This window comes from Giraffa tippelskirchi, chromosome 8 (genome assembly GCF_054371585.1).
Source record: "Giraffa tippelskirchi isolate mGirTip1 chromosome 8, T2T-mGirTip1v1.2.pri, whole genome shotgun sequence".
NCBI classification, from domain to species: domain Eukaryota; kingdom Metazoa; phylum Chordata; class Mammalia; order Artiodactyla; family Giraffidae; genus Giraffa; species Giraffa tippelskirchi.
The window spans coordinates 141,996,990-142,021,805 of NC_137282.1; the positions used below are offsets into that span (position 1 = coordinate 141,996,990).

General features: G+C 55.1%; 4 protein-coding genes across 10 annotated transcripts; 2 read left to right on the forward strand and 2 right to left on the reverse strand.

The window, feature by feature from the left end:
• The first annotated feature begins 81 nt into the window (after positions 1–81).
• DXO (decapping exoribonuclease) lies at positions 82–2,384 on the forward strand. Of its 3 annotated transcripts, none has more exons than XM_081522435.1 (7): positions 82–309; positions 502–903; positions 1,066–1,301; positions 1,390–1,609; positions 1,728–1,863; positions 1,996–2,090; positions 2,176–2,384. In XM_081522435.1, the coding sequence occupies exons 2-7, from the start codon at positions 548–550 to the stop codon at positions 2,324–2,326; spliced, it is 1,194 nt and encodes a 397-aa protein (XP_081378561.1). In that variant the 5' UTR covers positions 82–309; positions 502–547; the 3' UTR covers positions 2,327–2,384. The 3 variants fall into 3 exon arrangements, with proteins under 3 accessions (XP_081378561.1, XP_081378563.1, XP_081378564.1); XM_081522437.1 differs by having other exon boundaries at positions 542–903; XM_081522438.1 differs by lacking the exon at positions 502–903.
• On the reverse strand, positions 1,961–12,498 carry SKIC2 (SKI2 subunit of superkiller complex). Of its 4 annotated transcripts, XM_081522428.1 has the most exons (29): positions 12,419–12,498; positions 12,238–12,341; positions 11,400–11,509; positions 11,183–11,300; positions 10,976–11,090; positions 10,801–10,875; positions 10,459–10,512; positions 10,167–10,357; positions 9,871–9,999; positions 9,533–9,678; positions 9,013–9,159; positions 8,791–8,875; positions 8,496–8,602; positions 8,015–8,161; positions 7,844–7,940; positions 7,458–7,670; positions 7,269–7,379; positions 5,728–5,958; positions 5,231–5,368; positions 4,944–5,081; positions 4,697–4,801; positions 4,211–4,358; positions 4,003–4,129; positions 3,662–3,872; positions 3,399–3,509; positions 3,101–3,319; positions 2,781–2,921; positions 2,467–2,685; positions 1,961–2,049 (listed from the first exon to the last, which is right to left on the reverse strand). In XM_081522428.1, the coding sequence occupies exons 1-28, from the start codon at positions 12,438–12,440 to the stop codon at positions 2,485–2,487; spliced, it is 3,741 nt and encodes a 1,246-aa protein (XP_081378554.1). In that variant the 5' UTR covers positions 12,441–12,498; the 3' UTR covers positions 1,961–2,049; positions 2,467–2,484. The 4 variants fall into 4 exon arrangements, with proteins under 4 accessions (XP_081378554.1, XP_081378555.1, XP_081378553.1 ...); XM_081522429.1 differs by lacking the exon at positions 1,961–2,049 and having other exon boundaries at positions 2,435–2,685; positions 10,167–10,348; XM_081522427.1 differs by lacking the exon at positions 1,961–2,049 and having other exon boundaries at positions 2,435–2,685.
• A 155-nt stretch (positions 12,499–12,653) lies between these two features.
• NELFE (negative elongation factor complex member E) lies at positions 12,654–18,615 on the forward strand. Of its 2 annotated transcripts, none has more exons than XM_081522439.1 (11): positions 12,654–12,721; positions 13,155–13,237; positions 14,592–14,661; positions 14,754–14,899; positions 15,380–15,454; positions 15,576–15,613; positions 15,803–16,116; positions 16,240–16,384; positions 16,535–16,589; positions 16,838–16,940; positions 18,303–18,615. In XM_081522439.1, exons 2-11 carry the CDS (start codon positions 13,163–13,165, stop codon positions 18,398–18,400), a joined length of 1,119 nt encoding a protein of 372 aa, XP_081378565.1. In that variant the 5' UTR covers positions 12,654–12,721; positions 13,155–13,162; the 3' UTR covers positions 18,401–18,615. The 2 variants fall into 2 exon arrangements, with proteins under 2 accessions (XP_081378565.1, XP_081378566.1); XM_081522440.1 differs by having other exon boundaries at positions 15,818–16,116.
• Positions 18,616–18,617: 2 nt separating this feature from the next.
• On the reverse strand, positions 18,618–24,729 carry CFB (complement factor B). The gene is made up of 18 exons (XM_081522431.1): positions 24,500–24,729; positions 24,169–24,402; positions 23,550–23,735; positions 23,234–23,407; positions 22,914–23,015; positions 22,672–22,808; positions 22,231–22,369; positions 21,776–21,907; positions 21,399–21,500; positions 21,169–21,306; positions 20,597–20,694; positions 20,346–20,463; positions 19,981–20,134; positions 19,800–19,876; positions 19,489–19,598; positions 19,262–19,394; positions 19,135–19,184; positions 18,618–18,818 (listed from the first exon to the last, which is right to left on the reverse strand). The coding sequence occupies exons 1-18, from the start codon at positions 24,561–24,563 to the stop codon at positions 18,672–18,674; spliced, it is 2,295 nt and encodes a 764-aa protein (XP_081378557.1). The 5' UTR covers positions 24,564–24,729; the 3' UTR covers positions 18,618–18,671.
• Positions 24,730–24,816: the final 87 nt, after the last annotated feature.

Below are 24,816 nucleotides of genomic sequence, written 5' to 3' on the forward strand. Positions count from 1 at the left end.
AATGCCAACACCAGCGCCATCCTCATTGGCCGAGGCCCCACGTCCGCTGCTGATTGGCTTCCTCTGAGATCGCTCACGTCCGGGGACGCCTGGGCGCTGCGGAAGGGCGCCGGTGGCCACGCTGGGATCTCCCTCCGGGTGTAAAGCGCACAGCCCCTCCCGCCACCTAGGGGTTAGGCCACCTCTGTCGCTGAATGATCGCGTCATCGAGAGCAGAGAAAACTGCCCTCGCATCCCTTTGACATGTGATGTCTCTGCCATGACGTCAGAGCCCTGAGAAGGTGGAAGTCGAGGTTGGCGGGATTTGAGGTAACCAGATCCTTGATCTGAGCCCAAGCATCCTTCCTAACCTCTCTGGGTTTGGAGCTATTGGGGTTGGGGGTATATAGGTCAAGGGAAAAGGTGGCATGCGCACCTGGGGGGGTTCAGTTTGAGGACACGGGGCTTGCATGTTTCAAGGCCAGACTCGCTTAGTCCTGACTCGAAGTCCCTCTTCTCCAGCCCTTCTCTTTTAAAGGGGAACTTCCTTGTCCCCTCTCAGGACCTCATGGCGTCCAGAGGGACCAAGAGAGAAGCTGGAAAGATAGAGGTCGCTGAGCCTCGGAACAGGCTCCCCCGCCCAGCACCCTCCTTGCCCACAGACCCTGCCCTCTACTCTGGGCCTTTTCCTTTCTACCGGCGCCCTTCCGAATTGGGCTGCTTCTCTCTGGATGCACAGCGCCAGTACCATGGAGATGCTCGCGCTTTGCGGTACTACAGCCCACCTCCCACCAATGGTCAAAGCCCCAACTTTGACCTCAGAGACGGATACCCTGATCGATACCAGCCCCGGGACGAAGAGGTCCAAGAAAGGTTGGACCACCTGCTTCGCTGGCTCCTGGCGCACAGAGGCCAGCTAGAGGGGTGAGCAAAGCATAGCACACAGTAGCCCTAGAGACCTGCACTCACCCTCTAAAATTGGGAGAGCCAAAGCTGGAGTGAGTCCTTACCTTACCCTATTCTTTGGGGAAGCCATCTGCGCTAACGCAGGTGTCAGACCTTCAGCCCCTAACTCCTCCTTCTCAGGGGTCCAGGTTGGCTGGCAGGGGCCATAGTGACGTGGCGGGGGCACCTGACAAAACTGCTGACAACACCGTATGAGCGGCAGGAAGGCTGGCAGCTGGCGGCCTCCCGGTTCCAGGGGACACTCTACTTGAGTGAGGTAGAGACGCCGGCTGCTCGTGTTCAGAGGCTTACCCGGCCACCGCTTCTCCGGGAGCTTATGTACATGGGGTACAAATTTGAGCAGTACATGTGTGCAGGTGAGAGTTGCCCCGATTCTGGGGCCCCCTCCCCTATCCCCAGAGATTGAGAGCCCCCAGCCCTGCTGCTGTTTCTCTCCTTGTGCAGACAAACCCGGAGGCTCCCCAGATCCCTCTGGGGAGGTTAACACCAACGTGGCCTTCTGCTCTGTGCTACGCAGCCGCCTGGGAAACCACCCTCTTCTCTTTTCTGGGGAGGTGGACTGCACAGACCCCCAGGCCCCATCCACACAGCCCCCCACCTGCTATGTGGAGCTCAAGACCTCCAAGGAGATGCACAGCCCTGGCCAATGGAAGAGCTTCTACAGGTTCAGGACCGGGGTAGACAGGATGAGAGCCTTGGATGAAAAGCTTGGAAAGAGACTTGGGGAAGGAGGCTGGAGGGTAGAGGAGGGGTCCCATTGACCCCCTTGCCTTTCCTGACAGACATAAGCTCCTGAAATGGTGGGCCCAGTCGTTCCTGCCAGGTGTCCCAAATGTTGTTGCTGGCTTCCGTAACCCGGAGGGTTTTGTCTGTTCCCTGAAGACCTTTCCTACCATGGAGATGTTTGAATACGTCAGGGTAAGGCAATGAGTTCCCACCTGCATCCCCCTGCACCAACACCACAGGTCCATTGTTCAGGGACCTGCAGCCCACCTTCCCCTTCTCCCACCCTCACCGCCAGTCTTCTGCCTCCTCCTGGGCTTTCTCCAGGACGACCGTGACGGCTGGAATCCCTCCGTGTGCATGAACTTCTGTGCCGCTTTCCTTAGTTTTGCCCAGAACACAGTGGTTCATGATGACCCCAGGTGAGGCATTCAGCTCTGCCCCTCCCCTCTGGGGCCCAGAAGCTCAGCCTCCAGCCCTCAATTCAGGACTCTATCTGCCCCCCAGGCTCGTCTACCTCTTCTCCTGGGAGCCTGGCAGCCCTGTCAGAGTGTCTGAACACCGAGATGCACCCCACGCCTTCCTGCCTCCATGGTACGTGGAAGCTGTGACCCAGGACCTCCCATCACCCCCCAAGACACCCTCCCCCAAGGACTGATGCTTCACAGGGGCTGGTCCTATTTCTGTGTGCACATAAAGGTGTATTTCCAGGTGGCTCTCCCTGCTGTGTCTTTTGAGCTGAGTCATCCCTGCCCAACACCTCAGGTTCACACAGGGAATTTGCAGTTTTATTGTTACATTGTAGCCAGGGGCCGGTCACTGGGTGTAGAGGCTAGCAGCAAAGACAATGTCCCTCCGTAACAGGGTGGCTGCCGTCTCCATCTTGGCACCTAGCACAGGCTCGCCCACCAGGCGGGCCGCCCCTCGAAGCGAGCGACACATCTCAGCCAGGCGTTGGATGCAGCGGACCACCAGGCCCTCAGGGGTCCCTGAGAGCCCTGCCAACTCAGAGAAGGGCTGTGGGGGAAGCAGGGTGGGGACTGAATATGGTGGGCCAGAACAGCCTCTCCCCAGCTGGCTGTCCACAAAGGTCCCAAACCCCAGCTACTCACCATGCCCCGGGCCCACTCGTACACAACCTCAACCAGCCCGAAATTCAGCTCCCCCACAAATTCCTCCACGGTCTGGTTCAAGCCACAGGCCGCCTGGACCTCACCAATCCGCTTGGCCACAGTCCGGACCCGTTCCACCCCCTGCAGACGGAGAGGAGAGGCTCTAAGCCCTGTCTTCCTGCTCCAGGAAGGAGGCGGGGATGCAAGAAGAAACCATTCCAGCTCTTAGGGACACTCAGAGGGCACCTGGGGAACACGTGGGGATGGACTGGGAATGCCACGGCCGAGGAAGGGAGGAGTCCTGGCCATCATCCCCATACCTGTTTGAGGGTGCTGGGGAGCTGATCACCAGGGTCCCCGGGGCTCTGGCAGACCAGGCCGGAGAGCAGGGCAGCAATCTCCTCAGGCCGCAGGGCACTCAGTGCGTTGTCAAACATCAGCTCGGTGAGGAGCAGCTCATGGCTGCTCATGGCACAAGCCACCCGCCCGGCCAGTTTAACGGTGCCCGCCTCGTCCACGTACCCCAGGGTTCGGAGCACCTGCAAGGATGGTGGGTGTTGGGAGCAGGCAGACGGCTTCCCCACCAGACCCCCCAGCCCAGCCCAGCACCCCCCCCACCTCTACTCGCTGGTGGTACTCGGGAAGCAGCAGCAGGGACTGGTCCGACAGCAGGAAGCGCAGCCGCTCCATCTCCTTCTGGATCTGCACCCGCTCCCGCAGCTTCAGGTACTGTGAGGAGCCAAGGGCAGGGGCTCGTGAGCCTCCTCCCCGACCTCAGCAGGGGAGCTGAGGGCCAGGGCTGGGACCAGGGCGGCCAGTCTGCAGGGGACGAGAGGGAAAGCCGTCCCTCCCAGCTGGGAAGCTCACATCCAGGGACCGACCTGGGCAGGGAAACGGGGACTGTGCACACACTGAGCCCCCCGGATCAGCTCCTCCAGCTTCCGGGCCCGGAGCCCCGCCTCGACCACAGACACATCCTTGAGCTGCAGGTCATTGACAGGGTCGAGAGTCGGGGGTCCTGTGGGGTGCGCCTGAGCCAGTCGTAGCAGTTCCTGGACAGCAGTGGTCACGGCCGCAGAGGGCGGATCCTTCCTGAGGATGGAGCTGGTCTTAGACCTGGGGCAGAGGCTTCTCTTCCTGTGGAGCTCCACTCGGGCTGGGGGAGCCTCCTTGACCACACCTCCCCACCACCCCCACATGGTCCCTCCCCAGCATCTCTGACTTGAATTTTGGTTGCTGCCGCTTGCTGAAATCCTCCAAGATCTTGTCCCCATTCAGCCGGAGCACCTTGGTGGTGATGGCGGCCACGTCTCCTGGCTGGAGCTTGGCCACAGTGTGGTCACAGGGCCCTGAAGAGAAGGGAGAGCAGGGTCAGACTGGGCACCTCAGCCGTGCTGTTGGCAAGAGCCCAGGCATCCGTCCACTCTCACCTTCAGGCAGGAACAGCTTGAATCCCACAAGGTCGTCTGGGTAGGGCACGTCTGGGGAGGCTGGCTCCCTTTCCCGCGGGTCCTCAGATACGGGCTTGTCACACAAGACCAGGGCTGTGAATACTCTGCTGGTGGAGTTCGAAGAGACCTAGGGGACATGGGGAGGCCAGGACAGGGCAGTGTGAGGAGTGGACATCCAAGAAGAGACCAGATCCCCCACTTCAGGCAGGGAGCATGGGGCAGCCATGCAGAGCCCAACAGTATGGACTGGTAACCAAGTCAAGCAATCGGAGCAGACTTCGGGGGCAGGGCTTGGGGGGAGGACAAGGAGATGAGCATGAAGTGGTGGGGATGGGAAGGAAAGGAGGGCTCGAGGGGAAAATGAGAGCACTGCTGAGTACAGCTGGCTCCTCGCCAAGTGGGGAAGATGGAGATGAGGCTGGCTGCTCCCTCCAGCCTTGGAGTCCAGACTCCCACCAGCCTCACCTGAAGGATCACACCCAGTGCGTTGTGATGCTCCTGATTCTTCACAACCACCACCCTTCCCGCTGAGAGAGATTTCAGCCCATTCACAGACTCTATGATGCGGTGCTGAAGAGCAGGGACGAGAAGAAAGGGGATAAGAAGTGTCACAGAGACGCTGGGACAAGGTTCAGGTGTACCCAGAGCATCCCAGTCTCTGGGTACAGTCTCCCCGTGCACCACCCCACCCCCAACACTCACAGGCGCTCACCTGGATCTGGCTCTGGGTCTCAGTCAGTTCCTCCCCCCAGCTGTAATACTCAGGCAGGTCCACGAGCTGGCCAGTCACCTCAGGCTCTTCCAAAGCCCCCAACTTCTTGGTCAGTTCAGCCAGAGCCTGTTCATGGGCCTAGGAGAAGCCAGGGTGGTTGTGAAGCCAGAGTCCCCAGGCCTGCCCTCTCCACTTAAACCCATTTATTCCAGAGGCCCGCCTCATCCTAGCCTGGCTTCCCTTGTCCCATATCCTGCAGGGCAACCTGGGGACACCCACCTCCTCACCTTGCTGTCCTTGCGGGATGGAAACTCTGAGAAGCTCCTCTTCATCATGTCCTCCACCCTGAGAGCATCCACCCGCAGCAGGTTGAGGATCATGGTGTACGTGAGCCGGAACTGGGACTGCAGCTGGGACGGCTTCCCCTGGGTCAGGCCAGAGACACTAGTGAGGCTGGGGGGTGGGGGGAGACCCGCTGGTGGGCTGCTCTACTCCAAGCAGCTATAGTCCCAGCCCCGCAACCTCGGGGCCCTAGACAAACTGCCTGCTCACCTCTGCCAAACAAGGGAGCGAGACTAAATAAACAGACTCTCCAAGGTCCCACCTAGCTCCATATTCATAGTGAAAAAAGACTAGAGATGAGATTCAGCCTCATCCTCGGATTGGCTCGCTCCTCCCCTGGCTTCTCCCAGACCAAAGGAAAGGAGAGAGGGGAGAGAGGAGGAGGGTGGGCACAGAGGATGCAGCAGGTGCCCAGAGCTGGCCTCGAGGTGCCCGGGCTCACCATCATCATGCGGTGCAGGTCCGCCATCTCAGGCACGCGGCCCTTGCAGAGCAGGATGACTGTGCCCGTGGGGTCCAGGCCCCTCCGGCCCGCCCGGCCCGCCATCTGCACATACTCCCCAGGGAGTAGGTCCCGGAAGGTGGAGCCATCGTGCTTGCGCATGGAGTCAAATACCACCGTCCGGGCCGGCATATTTACACCCATGGCAAAGGTCTCCGTGGCAAACAAGACCTGGGATGGGAGGGGAAGAGAGGATCAGCTAAGGGGCTAAACACAGCTGTGGTCCAGCCCTGGCCGAGCCCACCTCACTTTGTAGCCAAGGCTAAGGCACTAAACATAGGCCCGGACAGGTAACTCACGAGACCTCATCTGACTCTCAAGGCAAATCTACAGAGTAGGTACTATTGTTTTATTTACTTAGCTACCTATTTCTTTCCTTTCACCCCCACATCCCACTCCCGTCTCCCCTCTGTCAATCTTTAATGTGTATCTTTTCATGTGAATGTGTTTTACAAAATGTGTTTTGTGGGTGTGTAATACAATTTGCAGGAAAGGTGACACGTATCTCCTTCTGTTTTCTTTTCTTCCATGTAGTATTTTCAACGTCCATCCGTGTTCCTGTGATTTTATCTAATCCATTGCTTCCAACCTGCCACAGAACACCTTGGGGGTGCATGGCATACACCTGCCTACCTGCTCTCCCAGTGAAAGGGCCCCTGGTACCACCAACACCCTGCCACAAGAGCCCACAGAGGAAGAGCAGACGTGTTCCCTCATTGACTAGGGTGAGAATTTCATTGTGATTTGCACTCAGGAGCGGAATTTAGGGACAAAGAGTAGGTATAGACTTGTCTTTGCCTCAAGAGCACCAGGCACACTTCAGACTGGCCACACCTGTACAAGGGTTCCTCTAATCCTATAATCGCCTACGTCTTGGGCAACACTTGGCATTGCCTACTTTCCTGAATTTTACCAGTTTTAATTACTGTAAAGTCCTGTCAAGTCCTATCCTGTATTTCAATTTGCATTTTTCTGATGACTAATGACCTCCATAAGTTTGCTAGCTTTTTAGTTTTCTCTTCTGAATACTGTCTGTTCATATCTGGTGTGCATGTGTGCTAAGTCACTTCAGTCATGTGCAACTATAGCCTGCCAGGTCCTCAGTCCATGGGATTCTCCGGGTAAGAATACTGGAGTGGGTTGCCATGCCCTCCTCCAGGGTATCTTCCCAACCCAGGGATCAAACTCGTGTCTCTTGTGGTTCCTACATTGCACACAGATTCTTTACTGCTGAGCCACTGGGGAAGCCCCTGTTCATACTTTATGTACCTCCATTTCAAAATGTGAAACTTACAGTTCAGGGAGGTTAAGTAATTTGCCCAGGATCACACAGCGAGTTAACAGTGGACCTGGGATTTCCACCCAGGCAGCCTGGATCCAGAGCCCAAGTTCTCAGCCGCTGCACTGTCCTGCCCGCCCCCCCCCCCCCACAAGCAGGTGATGAATGCTTTGGGGAGTCCCTCTCCCACCAGCACGAGCACCTTGACCAGGCCACGGCTGAAGAGCATCTCCACAATCTCCTTGAGGATGGGCAGGATGCCGCTGTGGTGCACACCCAGGCCACGGTGCAGGAGCTCCGACATGTGCAGAACCTGTCGGGGCCGAGGCCCAGGGTCAGGGATGGGGCAGTGAACACCCGATCCCCACCGTCTCTGAGTCCCTCTCCCCACCTGGGGCAGCTGGCGGTCAGAGCCACGGAGACGGGCGAGGCAGCGCTGCAGGAAGAGGTGAATCTCACTCTTCTCTGAACTCGTCGTCAGGTCGAGGGAGGTGAGGCCCGAGGCCTGCTCGTCACAGCGGCCCCGGGAGAAGGTGAACACCACCACGGGCAGCTGTGCACGGGTACGGAGGGAGGCCAGGAGGGAGAGGTACACACCACGGTCCTGCGGAGGCGTAGAGATGGAGTCCCTGAACCAATGGGGGCCAAAGTGGGGGCATGTGAAGCAGAGTCAAATCGGGCAGTGCTCAAAGCTCCACTCCAAACCCTGGGAGGACGGGGGAAGAAAGGACTCAGGAGAAAGAAGGGGTGGCAGGTACAAAGCCGGCCAGTTCTCACCTGGGCAGGACCCCCCTGATGCGTGGGCTGCTTGGCCCCAAAGGTCTGGGCATGTTTGCTCATCCGCTCTTTCTTGGCCTCCACAGCCGCATAGTACCTGGGGCAGGGAAGGGCGGCCATCAGTCAGCCCGGTTGGGCCCAGCCCTGACTCTCCCCATATCCCAGGCTTACCCCTTTGTGTGGAAGGCGCCACGGGAGTCCAGCAACAGGAAGAGCTCCCCCTGGGTCTTGGGGCTGTTCCCCGTGAAGAGATAGTGCTCCAGGGGCACTGGGCGAGCAACGGTGCTGATCACATAGATCTGGCGACGCTTCAGCCGCCTGAGCAGGGGGTGGGGGGATGACAGAAGATCAGGGCTGGGAGTGCGGGAAGGAACCCACATGCCCTCCATCTTCCCTGCCCTGGCCTCGCCCTGGTTCTCTGGGAGCCAGACTGGAAGGCTATCCTCGCCACCCCATCTCTCAACACGCAAAGTGATCTTGGCCCAGGTGGGATCCCACAACCTCCCAGGCTGGACATGCTCCCCAGCCGCACCCCTTTCACCTCCCCAGCCCCAAGGCCTGACCACTCCCTCGCTGGGACAGTCTACACCCCACCCCAACTGACAAATGCTACGGCCCCCTTCACTCAAGCACCCCGGGACACGTGTCTTACCCGATCCAGTCAGCAAACTCAAGGGCGTTGGGGACAGTAGCACTCAGAAGGATGATGGACACGTGGTCAGGCAGCATGATGAGTACCTCCTCCCACACGACCCCGCGCTGCACACAGGGAGGGAGAACAAGTACCAGCAGCTCGGAGGGGGCGGCCCTCCTGCCCAGAGCAGTGGCACAAGGTTCCATAAGGGACAAAGAAGGCAGTGAAGATCCCGGGATGTGTGGAACAGCGGAGCTGCTGAACCTACCCCACAGGAGAGGACTGCCAGGACCTGGGGACCCTGTCCCCTTACCTCAGCATCATTGATATAGTGAACCTCATCAAAGATGACCCACTCCAGGTCCCGGATGACGTCCGAGCCACTGTACAGCATGGAGCTGGAGGAGAAAGGCCCCAGGCTGACTCCCCAGCGGCTCCTGTCTCCACCCTCACCTCAGCTCAGCCAGAGTGCTCTCCAAAGCGGCCTCACCTTCCTGACCAAAAACCCACCCCGCGCTGAGTGCCCGCCTCTCACCGAAGGATCTCCGTTGTCATAATGAGGCACGAGGCTTCCGGGTGCAGCTGCACATCCCCAGTGAGCAGCCCCACGTCCCCAAATGTGTTTCGGAAGTCCCGGAACTTCTGGTTGCTCAGAGCCTTGATGGGCGAAGTATAGATGGTGCTGGGAGGAGGGCACGAAGTCAGCCAGGCCCTCCACACAGGCTCCTTGTCAGCACCTCCTCTCCCACCCTGACCCTTCCCAGAGGCACACCACAGAGCTCAGGCACCCCCTCCACTTCTTCACCCAAACTTTCCTCACGTTCTCCTTCATGGAATTACTCTGGAAAAATCCTGTCCCTCAATGCCTTCCCCAGCTAATGCCGCTCATCTTTCTCTCCCCACATCTTCTTGTTTCCCTCCGAAACCCTGCCTCAGTTTCTCCCCCAAGCCTCTCATCTAAAGGATGAAGTACGGAGGTGGAGAAGAGAAGAGACTTAGAAAGGATGCAGGAGAGAACACAGCTGGTGAAGGGGAGGCTGGGGAGGGTCCTCTACCGTGTCATGTGTTTCTGGGCAAGCGCGATGGCGTATTCAGCCACAACCGTCTTCCCCGCGGATGTGTGAGCTGCAACAAAGACTGAGTCATGACGCTCCAAGTGCAGGATGGCCTGTTTCTGAAACACGTCTGGCTCAAATGCCCACTGTGGTAGAGAGAAACATATGGGGGCGCAGAAGGGACAGAGGTCTTCCTGCCTCTACCTCATTGGGCCTCCAGGGCAGGGGAAGAAGGCCAAGACCTCCGTCCACTGAAGGCACCTGGCCTCTGGTGGGGAGAGGAGACAAGGGAGTTGGCTGGAGGAGGTGGGAGAGCACCTGAGGCTGGGCCACGCTACCTGGAAGGCTGGCTGGGGAATGAGGCGGTAGAAATCACCAACAGGGGAGGTGACATCCACAGGAATGGCCCACTGCTCCTGAGGTGGGGGCTTGGGAGGTTCTGGGGGGGATACAGCTGTGGATGCTTCCTGAAGAAGGAGAGGGGTGTAGGGCTGATAAACATACAGCCAGAAAGCTCTCTGTTACCACCCCTCCCAGAAGATGCTCCAGTCTTCCCCAGGGAACCAACCAGGCCAGCCCACCCTGTCTGGGACAAGGCCCTTCTTTCCTGCCTCAACCACCCAGAACCACCAACCTTCAACACTAGGTCCTCCAAGCTGCTTGCTCGGGCCAGAGGAACACTGCCAGGAGAGGCTGAAACAGTGTCCTGTCTGGGACCGCCAGGCTTTCCCATTGCCTCACTCTCATCCTCATCACCCCCACCCAAATCCAAGGGCTCCAGCAGACGGCTGAGGCTGAGCAACCCGGCAGCTGGAGCTGGGTGATCTAGGAGCAAGGCAAAAATGGAGACCTGGTCGTGTCCACCTCCGTTCTGAAGAAGAAGGGCACCGCTTCCCCTACGGCCCCATCTCAAAACTAAAACTCACCCTTTGGTGCAAAGTCCACGCCTTTCTTGAAGCCAGGTGGAACAATAAGGAGGTCTGGAGGACGGGGACAGAGAGAATCAAGGCTCTCGCACACTGCTGTACAAATCATACTTTACATTAACCTGCAAGATGTTGTTCACAGCATACATGCTGTAACTGTAGTTTTTTGTGACAGTCGTCCAACAGATGACAGTAAAGGTTGTTATGGAAGAGGTACCTTTTCCTAATTTGCTCAAGGGAACAGAAGAGCTAGTAAGGACCCAGTCACAGGACTTGGCCCCTCTTCCTCAGGCCCCAGGCTCAGAGCCCTACCTCCCACAGTCCCTCCTGGCACCACCTCACCTTTCTCAAAGTCTATCTCCTCCTCAGCCTCCTCTCGAGTGCTCAGATCTGTTATAGTGGGCTCATCCATTCCACCTGGGGAGAGGTTGGACAAATAGGATTCATGGGGTGGAAGTGACATGAAAGGGGTGGAGGCTAAGGGCTCTCTCCCCTATCCCATTTCCACAAGCATCACCTGGCCAGAAAGGGTACTGTGTTGGATTCCCCCACAGGGACTGGGAGATGGGCCCTGGTGGCCGGCGAAGAGACAAGGAGGTTGTAGATGACAGGTTTGTATTCTCTAGCAGGACCTGAGGCAAGAGAACAGAGTGCCAGTGAGGCTGAGCTTGCCTCTGACCCCACCTTCTCCCAACTCTGCTTCTGATGGCCCACGACCACTTACCTCCTTGTAGCCTAGTATCTGGCCTGTGGTTGGGTGTCTTTGGGCCTGTAGGTCGGAGGGAACTGGGGCCCCCAGTGTGGCCAGGAGAGACCAAGGATCCACCTTCCTCTGCCATTTTCTAGACAGAAGCAAAGTAATGTTCAGGTCTTCTTTCTCCTCTGTCCCAGCTTCCTTCAGGGACCCACCTGCCAAGCCCAGGCCCTTCTAGACCCCTCACCGGGCTGAGTGCTCCACACCATGCAGAGGCAGCCAGGCTGGAGATGACAGAAACAACTGCTCTGCTTCCTGCTGCAGATCTGGGGCACAGGGAGGGAGGCCATGGGGAAGCTGGAACAAAGGCACGAAGTAAGGGAAGAGAGTAAGACACAAAAGAGAAGGTGACACAACTTGTATTTAGATCAGATATGGTAGACATCCCAGACTAGGACAATCAAGCTGAAGCACTATTTTCCAAAGACTGTTCTGTTTCATAGAAAAAACGGCCTGCAACTGAATTACCTAGGGTTCTGATTAATAATACAGATTCTGGACTTCTGAACCTATGGACCTAAGAACGAGTATTTTTAAAAAGCTCCCCCACCAATTGTGTGTGTGTGTGCACACTCAGTTGTGTTCGACCCCATGGATTGTGGCCCGCCAGGCTTCTCTGTCCATGGGATTTTCCACTAATCATGAGGCACACTGATATTTGAGAAACTCTAGTTTTAGGAAAAGGGGGTCCCAGGCCTAAGGATGAAGAGCCAGGTGTTCAAAGGCTAGCATCTCAGTCACCAAGTGCCCTGGTGCTTGGAGACAGAACATGCCTCCAGGGAGAAAACAGCAGTTTGAAAGAGCAGTTCTCAGAACTAAGGTTTCCCCGGGGCTCCTTGCTCTGTCTTCTTATGGGCTCTGACCCACTGCAGGTCCACTGAGTTGGAGTCTGTCGAGCACCAGTCTAGGCTCGGAAGACAAGTGTCCAGAGACAGGACAGCCGAGTCAGCTTAGATCCTACTGGGAGAAGGATGAAGGAGGTTTTAAGCTCAACAGGGTCAAGGTTAGGGTGAAACGGCACTCACGGTGCTCTCTGGAGCCCCAGGCACATTCAGCAGCTCCCAGCGCCCCGTGCATCCCAGCTCTACGGCCCGAAGGGGCAGATCCAGGGGATCTGGGGGAGGTAGCACTACGGAGGAAAGGTCACAGGTCAGGAGTTAAGGGTCATTCGCTGTCTCCACCGTCTTTCCACCCCCTCCCCCTCACCAAGTCGCTCCGTCTCCATCATCCTGGAGCCACGGCAGCTGCCGGGCAGCCGGGAAACGTAAGGAGGAGCCGAAACCGGCGGAAGTAGAAGCGACTTCCGGCACAACAGGGCCTGGGGGCGGGGATAAGAGCTACTTAGGGGCTGACCCAAACTGGTGGGAGGCCGGGCGGAAGTGTGTGCGGCGCGGGCCGCCTTGGTTACCGCGTTCTCCGCCCCTCGCTACGTCATCGCTCTGAGCCCGGGATCCGTTGCCCGCGCGGGCGCCGCCCGAGACCGTGGAGCCCCGGTTGCCGCCCCCTCAGGTAAGGCCTTCTCCTCAGCCTTCGCCCCCCTTTTTCCGAGCTCCTTCTGTCTTCTTGCCCCTTTCGTTGCTCTGAGAGCGCTGCGCGGGTTCCACTGCTTTCTCTGTTTTTCGGACCCCGCAATTCCATACTAACTCCAGCGAGATAGGGGGGTCTGGTGCCATCGTCTTGGCGACGGAGGGGGTATTTATCCCTTCCTGGACCACATGGTGCCCCAAGGCGCTGATATCCGTGATTCCTGAAGACAGAAGGGAATGCTGGTTGATCCCGAGCTGGGGTTTGGACGGCAGCCTGGTTTAAGCAAGGGGTAGGGAGAGGTAAAAGATAGGAGTAGGCAGGCCTGAAGGGGTGGGATCGGGATCAGTCTGGACGGCGTGTGAACTGTGGGCGGTGACAGTGGAGAAAGATGTCTTGGGCCCTGCCCCCGAACCAGGAGCCACCATGTTGGTGATACCCCCCGGACTGAGCGAGGAGGAGGAGGCTCTGCAGAAGAAATTCAACAAACTCAAGAAAAAGGTGAGGGAATGTGTGTGGGCATGGCCCAAACTTTCAAAGACTCTACACTGAGAACACCTGGGGTGAGTGTGAGGGGATGGGGGCTGGGGATTCCTCTAGCTAATACTTGGAGGCGTATCATCTCTCAGTGTAACTTAAGAGATGGACTTTCCCAAGTGTGTACTTTCTTTTCTCTCTTTTCTGTGTGGTCTGCCATGGAGTTGTTTTCCTTTCCCATGGCTTTTAGTACCACCTAAGAACTGGTGATCCCAAGCTTAGTTTTTCCAGTGCCGTCTAGTGTCTTACTGATAACTTTCACATATCTAAAACTGAAGCTGTCGTCTTGTCTGTACTAAACTTGGTCTTCCAAATAGGACTGTCTGCATTCACTTCTTCGATTTGTTTGAGATGAATATGTCATCTCTGTCTCCTGCACGATTTGTGTAGCCAAACGTTTGCCAAGTGTTCATTTTTCTTTTAAAGTAATTTCTTCTGTTTTCTTTTTCCTCTGTATTCCCTAGATCACGTCTTTGCGGATGCTCACTTTGACTGTTGTAATGGTCTCTCAACAAGTTTCTTTTATTGGACAGACTTTTTCACTCTTGTTAAAACGGTGCATTGAAAACAGTAAACACTGCCCTTCTTTTTTCAAAACACAATGGTTTCACATTGCCTATAAAAAGCTTTAATCTGGCCTTTCTTCCTATAGAACTATTCCTTGGTCCCAAAACATGCGTTCTCAAAACCTTCTTATCTCTGCATCTCTGCCACCCTGTTTTCTTTGTCTAAAAGGCCTTTTCCTCCTCAGCCTGCGTTATGTAGATCCTACTCAGGGCCTGGTTTAATAACCACTTGCATCAGAAAAATCTTACTTGCTTTCAGCTCCAATCTGCACTTATGATCAGTCTTGACAGTTCAGTCTGGTCATCTTCTTTCTCAGCCTGTGAACTCAAGAGGAGGATTTGTGTCTCTTTCTTCTGCAAATCTCCGTTTCAAAGCATTTGTATGTTCTTATTAAACATGTAGGGGTGTATGGACGAAGCCCCTAAGAAGGCACGGAGGCTTATACTAAACTGCAGTGTATATCCGGGGGCCATCGTCTGTGTTTGAGTTCCTTGTTTTCAACTTGAAAAATATGAGACTCTGCAAAGCCTCTGGATACGATGGTTTAGACCAAGTAGGTATGGCTCGTGTATGTGATCTGAGGAACTATATGTTAGAGGCAAGACAGCTGTAGTGTACCACCCCAGGGGTACCATTTGCATTATTTTCTCTCAGAAAGGTATCCCCGGAGTGATGCGCCCAAGGGCCTTGGGAGAAGACCTGGCCAGGGATTGGCCCTCATCAATCCCTCTCTTCTCACTCTTGTTCCCAGAAAAAGGCATTGCTGGCTCTGAAGAAGCAAAGTAGCAGCAGCACAGCCAGCCAAGGCGGTGTCAAACGCTGTGAGTGATGGGGGAGGCGGTGATAGGCTGGAAGTAAGCACACCGGCTGACCTCTGGCCAACATAATAAACCTCTTTCCCTTACCACTTCAGCACTGTCAGAGCAACCTGTGGTGGACACGGCCACAGCAACAGAGCAGGCAAAGCAGCTGGTGAAGTCAGGAGCCATCAGTGCCATCAAGGCTGAGACCAAGAACTCAGGCTTCAAGCGTTCTCGGACCCTAGAGGGGAAGTTAAAGGTGAGCACAGGCAGAAAGATAGTTCAAGGGATCCTTCACGTCAGAGGGCATCCTTCCAAGTTGGAATGAAGGTAGGTGTAGGGGGAAAGTAATGCCAGTTCAGTCATGGACAAGTTGCTGTACCATTCTGAGCTTCAGGTTTCTTATCTATAAAATGAAAAAACTAGATGCCTCCTAAATTCTCCTCCATTTTATGTATTCTGTGACTCTAGTCCATCATGTAATAGATCTGTTGGGTTGTGTTCTCTAAGGAGTTGAAAAGACTGAGAAGGTCATCGGGTTTAAGGTGTTTTTAGTAAACTAAATGCTTCAAGTGTGTATTAAGTCTTTTATGTAAAATAGCACGTAGTCAAGTAAGAAACAAACAAAAAAAAGATAGGCCAGGGGAGCCAAGAGGAGGGTCAGGGAAGAGGAGCCCCCCACCCCCGATAGGTGGCCTCCTGCTCCCCCCACTGAGGTAAGTCTCTCCCACCTTCCCAGGACCCTGAGAAGGGGCCGGTCCCCACTTTCCAACCGTTCCAGAGGAGCGTATCTGCTGACGACGACCTGCAGGAGGTAATGGTTTCCAGTTTTCTGTCTCTGAGGAGCGGGGGATTGAGAAAAATGAGAAACCCACATATTGGAGGCCGTATGCCAGCCACTCAGACTCGTCTTAACTGTTCTTGGTCTCTTTCAGTCATCCAGACGTCCACAAAGGAAATCTCTGTATGAGAGGTTAGAGAAAGATAAGACGGGGTCCCAGTTGGCGGGGTTTTGGGGGCACGAGAGGCTTGCCTGGGTCTTTAGGAGGTTTGGGACTGAAGTGGGAAGAGCTGGGGCTGCAGAGGAAGTGTTGAGTCTGTGTGGGATCCGGGAAGACAAGGTAAAGGCCCCCTTTGATCCTCATTGTCTACTGCTCCCCAGTTTTGTATCTTCCAGTGATCGGCTTCGGGAACTGGGGCCAGATGGGGAAGAGGCAGAGGGCCCAGGGGCTGGCGATGGCCCCCCTCGAAGCTTCGACTGGGGCTACGAAGAACGTGGTGGTGCCCGTTCCTCAGCCTCCCCTCCCCGAAGCCGCAGCCGGGACCGCAGTCGTGAGCGGAACCGAGACAGAGACCGAGATCGGGATCGAGAGCGAGACCGGGAGCGGGACCGAGACCGTGATCGAGACCGGGACAGGGACCGAGACCGAGATCGAGACCGGGACAGGGAGCGGGACCGAGAGGGGCCTTTCCGCAGTGAGTGAGCCTGGCTAGTGGGAAGTGACCTCAGTAAGGTTTAGGTGGGTCCTACTAAAGTGTACTCTAAAGTGGAGAATGAGCTAAGCTTGTGTCTCATGACTGGATTCCTGTGTTCCATAGGATCAGACTCGTTCCCTGAACGCCGGGCCCCTCGGAAGGGAAATACTCTCTATGTGTATGGAGAAGACATGACGCCCACCCTCCTCCGTGGGGCCTTCTCTCCTTTTGGAAACATCATTGACCTCTCCATGGACCCACCCAGAAAGTAAGGACAAGAGTGGGCTGTCCTAGGAGGACCTGGGGTGTGAGACCTGAGGGAGGAAGCTAGCCTGTCTCCACAGCCTGTAACACTGGGTTTGCCTGGGTCCCGAGGAGCCCGTAGACCCTCTACTGACCCTGTGTTTTTTCATCCCAGCTGTGCCTTCGTCACCTATGAAAAGATGGAGTCAGCAGATCAGGCTGTTGCTGAGGTTGGGACTTCCCAGATCTGTTCTTCCCATCCCTCCTGCCATCCTCATATTTTCTCTCTAAAATACTGGTAGCCAGGAGGAAATCATTTTCTCTTGACAAAGAAAGTATTTCCCTATTCGTGCAGGAAACCTTATATTCTCAAGTCCCTACTTACTCTATTCTTAGGATGACAGCTCCTGGAAACCCTCCTTTGGTTTGTCTGTAATGTTTGCCCCCATCCTCTGCCTGCTCCCCTCTTCTGCCCTAGCTCAATGGGACCCAAGTGGAGTCTGTACAGCTTAAAGTCAGCATTGCCCGAAAACAGCCCATGCTGGATGCCGCCACGGGCAAGTCTGTCTGGGGCTCCCTAGGTAAGAAGGGGATTCTTCCTTTCTCATTCTGTTGCCCACAGCTCACCCCGTTTTGTTCTCCTGCCTGTCCCCGGGTCCCCTAGAGAGGCTAGAGATCTCACCCCGTTTTGTTCTCCTGCCTGTCCCTGGGTCCCCTAGAGGGGCTAGAGATCTGGTTTTGTGTGGCAACTATGGGGATTAGAAGGAGAATCCCCAGGCCTTCTATCAGTTAGAAGCAGGAGGAGAGAAAAGTATTGGAAACCATTTCCAAGGCGTTGATTGGAACAGGGAAGAGAGTGGGAGTGAGTCAGGTTGGCGAAGAAGGTGAGCACCTCATGTGGCCTTATTCATTTTGAGATGGAGTATAGTTGGTTTTATAAAATAGATCTTTGAAGTTAGGAATCAGGAATGCAGGTGTTCAGTAAGGACTGAAAATGTAGACTGGAGTCACCTGTATCATAGGGCTGCTGCAAAACGACACGATAGTGTTGCAGGGGAGACTGAATGCAGAGGAAAAATGAGCTGGGACTGGACTTGAATAAATAGTCAGGAACTATGGGAGGAAGCTGGGCTGTGTTCCTTATGCCCCATACGGCCCCAGCCCTCCTGACCTGTTAGGCTGAAGTTGAGGGTGCAACATAGGAGACAAAGGAGAGGGCAGAGGGCTGGGAGCAGGACCCGAGAGGCCTGGGTTGTTGCAGCCGAAGGATACAGGCTTTGAGAAGGAGGAAGTGATCCACGGCATCAAGATGAAAGCTCCAAGAGGATGGGGGCTTGCATGAGGGGTTCCCTCTAGCCCCAGAGTGGCAGGAATAGAATCCTTGGGAATGGAGTGTAGAGAGGAAAGAGGAAGGGGAAGGGGCAGCTCCAGGGAGAATGCTTAGGGCCAGGGTTACACTGGAATGAATTCTCCTGATGGAATGAATAACCCGTTTCACCTGAAGTAGATTTTCATGTAAAGGAGTAGGCACAAGGGAGTTCAGAGCGCGAGTAACCCGTTATACTAAAGAAGGAACCAGGAAAGACCAGCATGTTAACAAAGGGCTATAGAGATTTTCTAAATTTTGGTATACTGACTGGAAGTAGGTGGTTAACATTATTCACATGTGTCAAGAATAACATTTGAGTTATTTCTGAGGACAAAACACTCATTACAGTGTTTGCATGTGCCATGATAACTGCACACTCTTTCCTGGGGCCATGGATTGGTAGCCACAGGGCTAAGGGGGCTAAAAGTAGAGAAGCCATCCCAGCCACCAGAGGGCAGCATGGAAACTGAGCATCCAAAGGCCAGAGGCTAGAGTTGAGGTGGTCAAACTCGGGGCCTCAGGTCTCGTCGGTGTTCTCCCTCAGACGTTAACGAAACTTCTCCTCCCTCCCCAGCTGTCCAGAATAGCCCTAAGGGCTGCCACCGGGACAAGAGGACTCAGATTGTCTACAGCGACGATGTCTACAAGGAAAACCTTGTGGACGGCTTCTAGGGAATGGAGCTGGATTCCGTGTGCCTCATCTGCCCCAACGCTGGTCTCAGTAAAACACTGAGGTGGAAGCTCACCCATCTCCCTCAGCCTCTGGTTTTTCAGCACTTGGGATTGGGGTTGAGCCTTTAAAAACGGCTGTTAGATGTGATCTCAGTTGTAACCACATGGCTAGTGCACGCTCCCCACTCCTTTACCCCAAAAGGATCTTGAACACAGGTGTTGTCGCAGCTGTTTTAATTTGGTCTCATGCCCCTTTCCAGCAGGAAACCCCTTATAGAAAACCCAGATCCTCATCTTTGAGTTTTTCCTTGAGCCAGGGCAGCACGTGGTAGAGGTTGATGTGAAAGTCTCGAGCATAACCAGGTACTTGGTGTGGCCGCTTGCAAACGTCCACAACGCCCCAGCTGATCACGCCAACCTGGAGAGAGCGAGGCGTTGCCAGGAATCGTTTGGTAGAACTCCTTAATCGCAGGAAGCACAACTACTGCCGGTTGCATCTGAACTGACCTGACCTGGGAAGACTAAGCTAGGGACCCAGTTCAGTCCTGTCCCCTGGCACACAGACCAGACACATGGTCCTGAATTGGCCAGTTCAAGGAAGAGTCTGAAGGTGAGGCAGGCTCTGCCCACCCCCCACCCCCACCTCTTTTCAGCCACATGCAGTGAGCTTTCCTGTTGGGGGGCCCACGCTGACCACTCAGCATCTCCCCAGAGAGAGGAAAGGGAAGACTCACTTGAATGAAGCGACTCTTCTTGTGAATAATCAGGGGGCCACCAGAATCACCTGTAGGGGAGGAGATGCTGTAGGGAAAGACTCTTAGGCCTCAGAACTCACATCACAACCAAAGAGCCTTCTCTCACCTTTGCAAGTGTTAGGGTCAGCGTAGGGATCCACGCCTCCAGTGCAGAGGAACCTGGGGGTGACTACCTCAGAGACGTCCTTGACTTTGTCATAGCCTGGGGCGCGTAGAGCATCTCTCTCACAGCCGGCTTTCTGTAGGTGAGATGGGGAAGTGAGAGGGGTGAGGAACAAACCTTGCTTAGGAAGAACTAGGGCCTAAAGGACCTCAGGATCCCACATTCCTCACCTTTTCCCCATTCTTGATGTAGACCGCCTTCCGAGTCAGGGTCTTCTTAGAATCCTTAGATTCAGACACAAACAGAGCTTCGATCGCCTTTGCAGGGAGCAGCTCTTGCACTTTACAGACGAATAGATGGGATCATTTCGGCACTCTCCCTCCCCTCCCTGCCTCATGCTTTGTCATCGAGTGGCCCTCCACCCCTTCCTGTGAGCTGGCAGCTGGGCAGGACATCACCTGCTCTCCCTGTACTCCCTCTCGTCCCTCCCATGTCTCAGAACCTCACCCTTAACAAGCTGCTCTCCCTGAATGTATCTTACTCTGTTGCCGGCATGTGGTTGACCTTGGAAGCCTCAAGGCTTGAATCGATCCCTCAGTGCAGGGGAGACAAATGGGCCTGTTGAGGAGAGATGGGGAAATTCAAGGATAGTGAACCCTGGGCCTGCTCCAGTCTCAGTTATGCCTCTCCCAGCCTTTTCTCTCAGAATCCAGATGGCTCACCTGATGGTCTCCTCATACTTGAGCTTCTCCTTGAGCTTGATGAGGGCCACGTCATAGTCATAAAACTCAGGAATGCCTTTTGCTTTTTTTGCATTGAGGTCGTAGTTTGGATGAAATAGGACTTCTTCTACCTCCCACTCCTTCCTCTTTCCTCCTGAAGTAGGAGAGGGGGTCCCTCTAGACCACCGATGTCTGTGTAGGCAGCTTCCTGCCTGCGTGTCATCCCTAACTCAAATCTTCCCCATCTCTAACTGGTCCAGCATGCAAGGGAAGGGCTGCGATGAGAGGTGGAGAATGTGGGCCCTGGAGGCAATGTTGCCCAGAGGGCACCGCAGAAGCTCAGAATTGATGGGTTGCATCCTTACCCAGGCTGACCTTGATTGAGTGTTTCTCATCATCCACAGTGAAACAGTGTGCAGCTGTCAGCACAAAGTACTCCGACACAATAGCACCCATACAGCTCTCATGTCCCTTCGAAGGGCGCTGGGAACAGCAGCAGAGGGAAAGCTCAGCTTTCACAAATGTCACAATCTGATTAAGAGTGCCTTGCCCTTCCCTCGACCTTCATTTCACCGTGATCTCCCCTAAGTCCCCACCACCAGGACACTGCACTTACAATGACTGAGATCTTGGCCTGCCATGGTTGCTTGTGGTAGGGAGTACCTTTCTTGTGCTCCCAAACCATGCCACAGAGACCCAGTGTCCGGCTTTCATCTGGCAAGAAAGGAGATTGTGCTAAAAGCTGGGACAGTTCATTGCCAAATGGCAGCTGTCTTGGGGAGGGACACCAACGTGTCTGTGGGGAGCAGATGTCCATAAGAGGGAAGGGAAGGCAAGGAACCACTGTGGAATCATGAACCTGGGACTAAACTCAGAGACCTGGGCATTTTCAGGCCCAACTCCTGCTAACTTGCCATTCCTTGACCTCTCTTGGCCCCAGCTTTCATATCTGTAAAAGGAGGGACTTGAGAAAGGTCTCTGCATCATTTCAGAACCCGTGATTCTGAGATCAGGGAGTGGAAAGTACCAGGAAGCAAGAATAGTGACCTGGGGGTAGAGGAGGAAAGAGAAAGGGCTTCTAGACTGCCAGGGATTTAGGAGGAGTGGAAGAATGAGTGACCTGGGGGGTTCTGGGGAGAGCTGAATTTCCTGACCATCTCCTTATAGCCTTCCATAGCTTCTTCCTACCAAGCATTTGGACGAAAACATCCTCCAAGTTATCTACATCCTTGAGTTTGAACACGTGTTGCTCTTTATCCTTCTTGGAAGCCAAAGCATTGATGTTCTCTTGGTTCACTAGAGGTCCAACCCCGAACACATAGATGTCTGAGAGAGAAAAAACAGAGTGAGGGTCTTGGCCCTGGCGCAAGCAAGAAGCTAATAAAGTAGGGTGCTGGGTCCTAGGCAATAAAACTCACCCAGATAATCCTCCCTGAGGTTTTTGCGATTTCTACCAATGTCTAGCAAGTACCGAATATCGTGAATGACAGTGACTGGATCCCCACCCATGTTGTGCAAACCTGCAGGAGAGACGGACCGTGAGGGTGGGAGACCTGAAGGAAGAGGGTCCAGGAAGATAAAGAGGCTGAAAGGAGTGACATACAGGGCTGAGTGAGCAGGTTGGAGAGGAGATCATGAGTGAGAGATCACGGAGTGGAGGATCCCTCCTTGTAAAGGCACAGGGAAGAGCAGCACACCATCCCCCAGACACAAGTCCAGTGTCACGTGTGGACTCGGGGCCATGAGCTGGTTTGAGAGGGTGGGGAGTCAGAGGCAGGAGAAAAGCCCCTCTTACCATCAGTCATGATGATAATGACATGGCGTGTGCGGTTCCAGGTCTCTCTGAGGTTGTTTACTTCCCTGCTCATCATGTTGTACACTTCCAGGAGAGCCCTCTTGGTGTTAGTCCCTGCCTTCAACTTGTGATCTGTGAACAGGGAAGATGTCATCACCTCGCCTGATCTCCCAAGCCATCCTTGACCCCAGAGGCCTGGCAGCACCTGGGATCCCACATCTGTCAACTTGAGTTGTCACCCCACTGTCTTCCTTTTGACAACAAAGTGACCCTCTGAGTTCCAAAGGGTTCCCACCAAACCCCATTTTCCAATGACCCTGCTGTCCAACTGTGGATTAAAAAGTAGTCCTCCCTGCCCCACCACGTGGTCTCACTACACCCTGCCCACAACGCTCCTGAAACTTTAGACCTCTCTGACCCCAAAGTGAACCTCCCACCCTTTCCTGACTTCTGACCTTCGTAGTTGATTTGGTTGAGCTGCTCTGTGACCCAGTCTGCTTCACTGCTCTTTGGGTCGGACACTTTGATCAAAACTTTGGGTTCTGTGGCATATGTCACTAGACCATATTTTGGCTTCACCCCGTAGCTTGCCACCTGTGGGCGAGGGGAGAAATAGGTCACGGCCTCAAAAGTAGAATATATGGTTGGGAGAATTCAGCAGCTTGGCTGAGACAGATAGGAAAGTCCTTAGTAAGAGATTCAAGGACTGACTCATCACCCTGAGGTCATGGAGGAGTCCAGGTTAAAGGTCAAGTGAAAGAAAAGGAGGACACAATAGCACCTGGAGATTTTCTGGGACCCTGTGGCTCCGAGGGGCTGGGAGTATCTGGGAACTAGTCCTGGCAGAGCACTGAGGTCCTTTCAGGGTTCCCACCTTCAAGGGGAGAGAGCCCCACCTTCTCGATGAAATCTCTGAGACAATTCTTGGCCCCTGTGAAGTTGCGGGCCCCCACGCTGTCTGATCCATCCAATACCAGGTAGATGTTCATGGAGCCTGAGGGGTCCAGGACAATCTTTCTCTTCTGTTGTTCCCCTGGATGCCACCAGAGAGGCTCAGTCTCCAGAACAAATAGGTCTCCTGCCCCTTCTCCACCCCACGCCCAACTCCCTGCCCCACCTCCCCTCTCTGCCTTCAAACCTGGGCTATGTCCATCCTCGGCGTCAACTCCTTCTATGGTCTCTGTCAGGGAAGACAGGAAGGCTTCGGCCACCTCTGCAGGAGTGTCGTACATAAAGGAGTCTGGGAGAGGTCAGAGAGCAGGTCAAATGTCTGGGAGGGTCAGGGACACTGACAGGAGATGGTGGGCTTCTGGGGCCGGAAGGGCTCAGAAGTTCTTCGGGGAGATTTAGAAGGGAGGAAAGAGCTGGATGGTGGCAGGGGGAGAAGGCAGTGTGCTCCCAAGGGGATGTGAGGATGAGAGAGCAGGGTCTGACTTGAGGGTACAGATCAAGGGTCACCTTGGCAGGAAGGCTCCGTTCCACTCCAAGAGCCACCTTCCTGGCATGTTCGCTGCTGGGAACCACGTAGAGTGAGCCCCCGGTTGCAGTAGTAGGTGACACGGTCTTCAAGGCGGTACTGGCTGCCCACCTTCCTTGTGCCAAGGGGGATGCCCGGGTTGGGGCAGTACCCCGCTGCAGAAGCATGAGATACACTGGTGAGGGCCAAAGCCTGGGGCGCAAAGGGCAAGGCAGAGCACCAAGCTGTGGCAGTGTTTCCTAGGCTGAGGGTGGTCAGGGAGAAGGAGCTGTTGTGGAAAGAGGGGACGGTTCTCACCTCCGTCATCACAGATGGCCGTTTCCCCATCCCACCGACCATTCTCTCGGCAGGTGCGATTGGCAGAGCCCCGAAGAGTGTAGCCATCATAGCAGCGGAAATAGATCTCATCACTCAAATTGTAGTAGGCAGCCCGGGGCCAGTACTCCCCATTCTCAAAATCCTGTGGTCTGGGACAGCGAATTGCTTTGGGGGCAAGGGGGTGGAGACCAAGTAGAAGTTACTGGAAGGGAAGGGCTGCCCTTCAGGATAACCCTCCTGGTCTCAAGGACCCTGTCACTGAGAAATATTACTTCTTGGCCCCACAGGATAGCTACTACCCTCGACCCCTAGAGGTACCTCCACCCATAAGGAGTCCTGCTGCTCCCCCCTCCCCATTTCTAAGTGTTCTTTGAACTGCCAGGGCTGCCTGACACAGGGTAAATGCTTAGTAAAGTCTAGCTCCCCTTCCTTCCCTCTCCATCCCACCTCCAACCCTCACTCAGCTCTGACCTATGCTCAGCCCAACTTGTCAGCCTGCCTGGTCTCCACTCAAGCCTAGACTTATCCAAATCTGGACCTTGGCTGCCACCTGCTCCGTCCCTCAGCCAGCCCATCCCCATCCTCACTGCCCTCCAACCTTTGCATTCGGCCCTCTTGACAATCTTTCTGTCTTGAGTCTGCAGGGTGCTCCAGGACCCTGTGGATCTGCAGGTGCGAATCTGTACGGGGTATGGGTAGAAGCCAGAAGGACACAAGTACTCCAGCACCTGGCCTGCCTTGAGAAGCCGGAAGGAGCCACCTTTGATCTCTATTCCCTCCAGAGAGCAGGGGCTTTGGGGCCTGGCCTCAGGCGGTGGAGTCATGCCCACACCTAAAAGAGAAAAGTTGGTGAGATCCAGCCTCACAAGGCCGAGGACGGATCATGGGGGAAGCAGGAGTGGAGGGAGGGGGGCTGTGATCTCACTTACCTCCACACAAGAGGCCCAGGATCAAGGATACCAGGCAGAGTCGGGGGTTGTGACCGATCCCCATGGTGACCCGGGGCTGGGGGCAGGAGGGCCTCTCCTGGCTTCTGCTGCAAGTCTGCTTGGCTTGATGGCCAAGCTGAAACTTTAGACCTGAGCCTGGTCACACTCCCTTCCCCTGCCCCCCACAACCTCCAGCCTTTTATGCAATCCTGTTCTGGCACCTGCTGTTCACCCCACCCTCCCTACCCACATCACTTTCCGGAATGTCCAAGTGGGGAGGGCCCCACTGAGCTGCCAATCAAGGAAACAGAAACTGC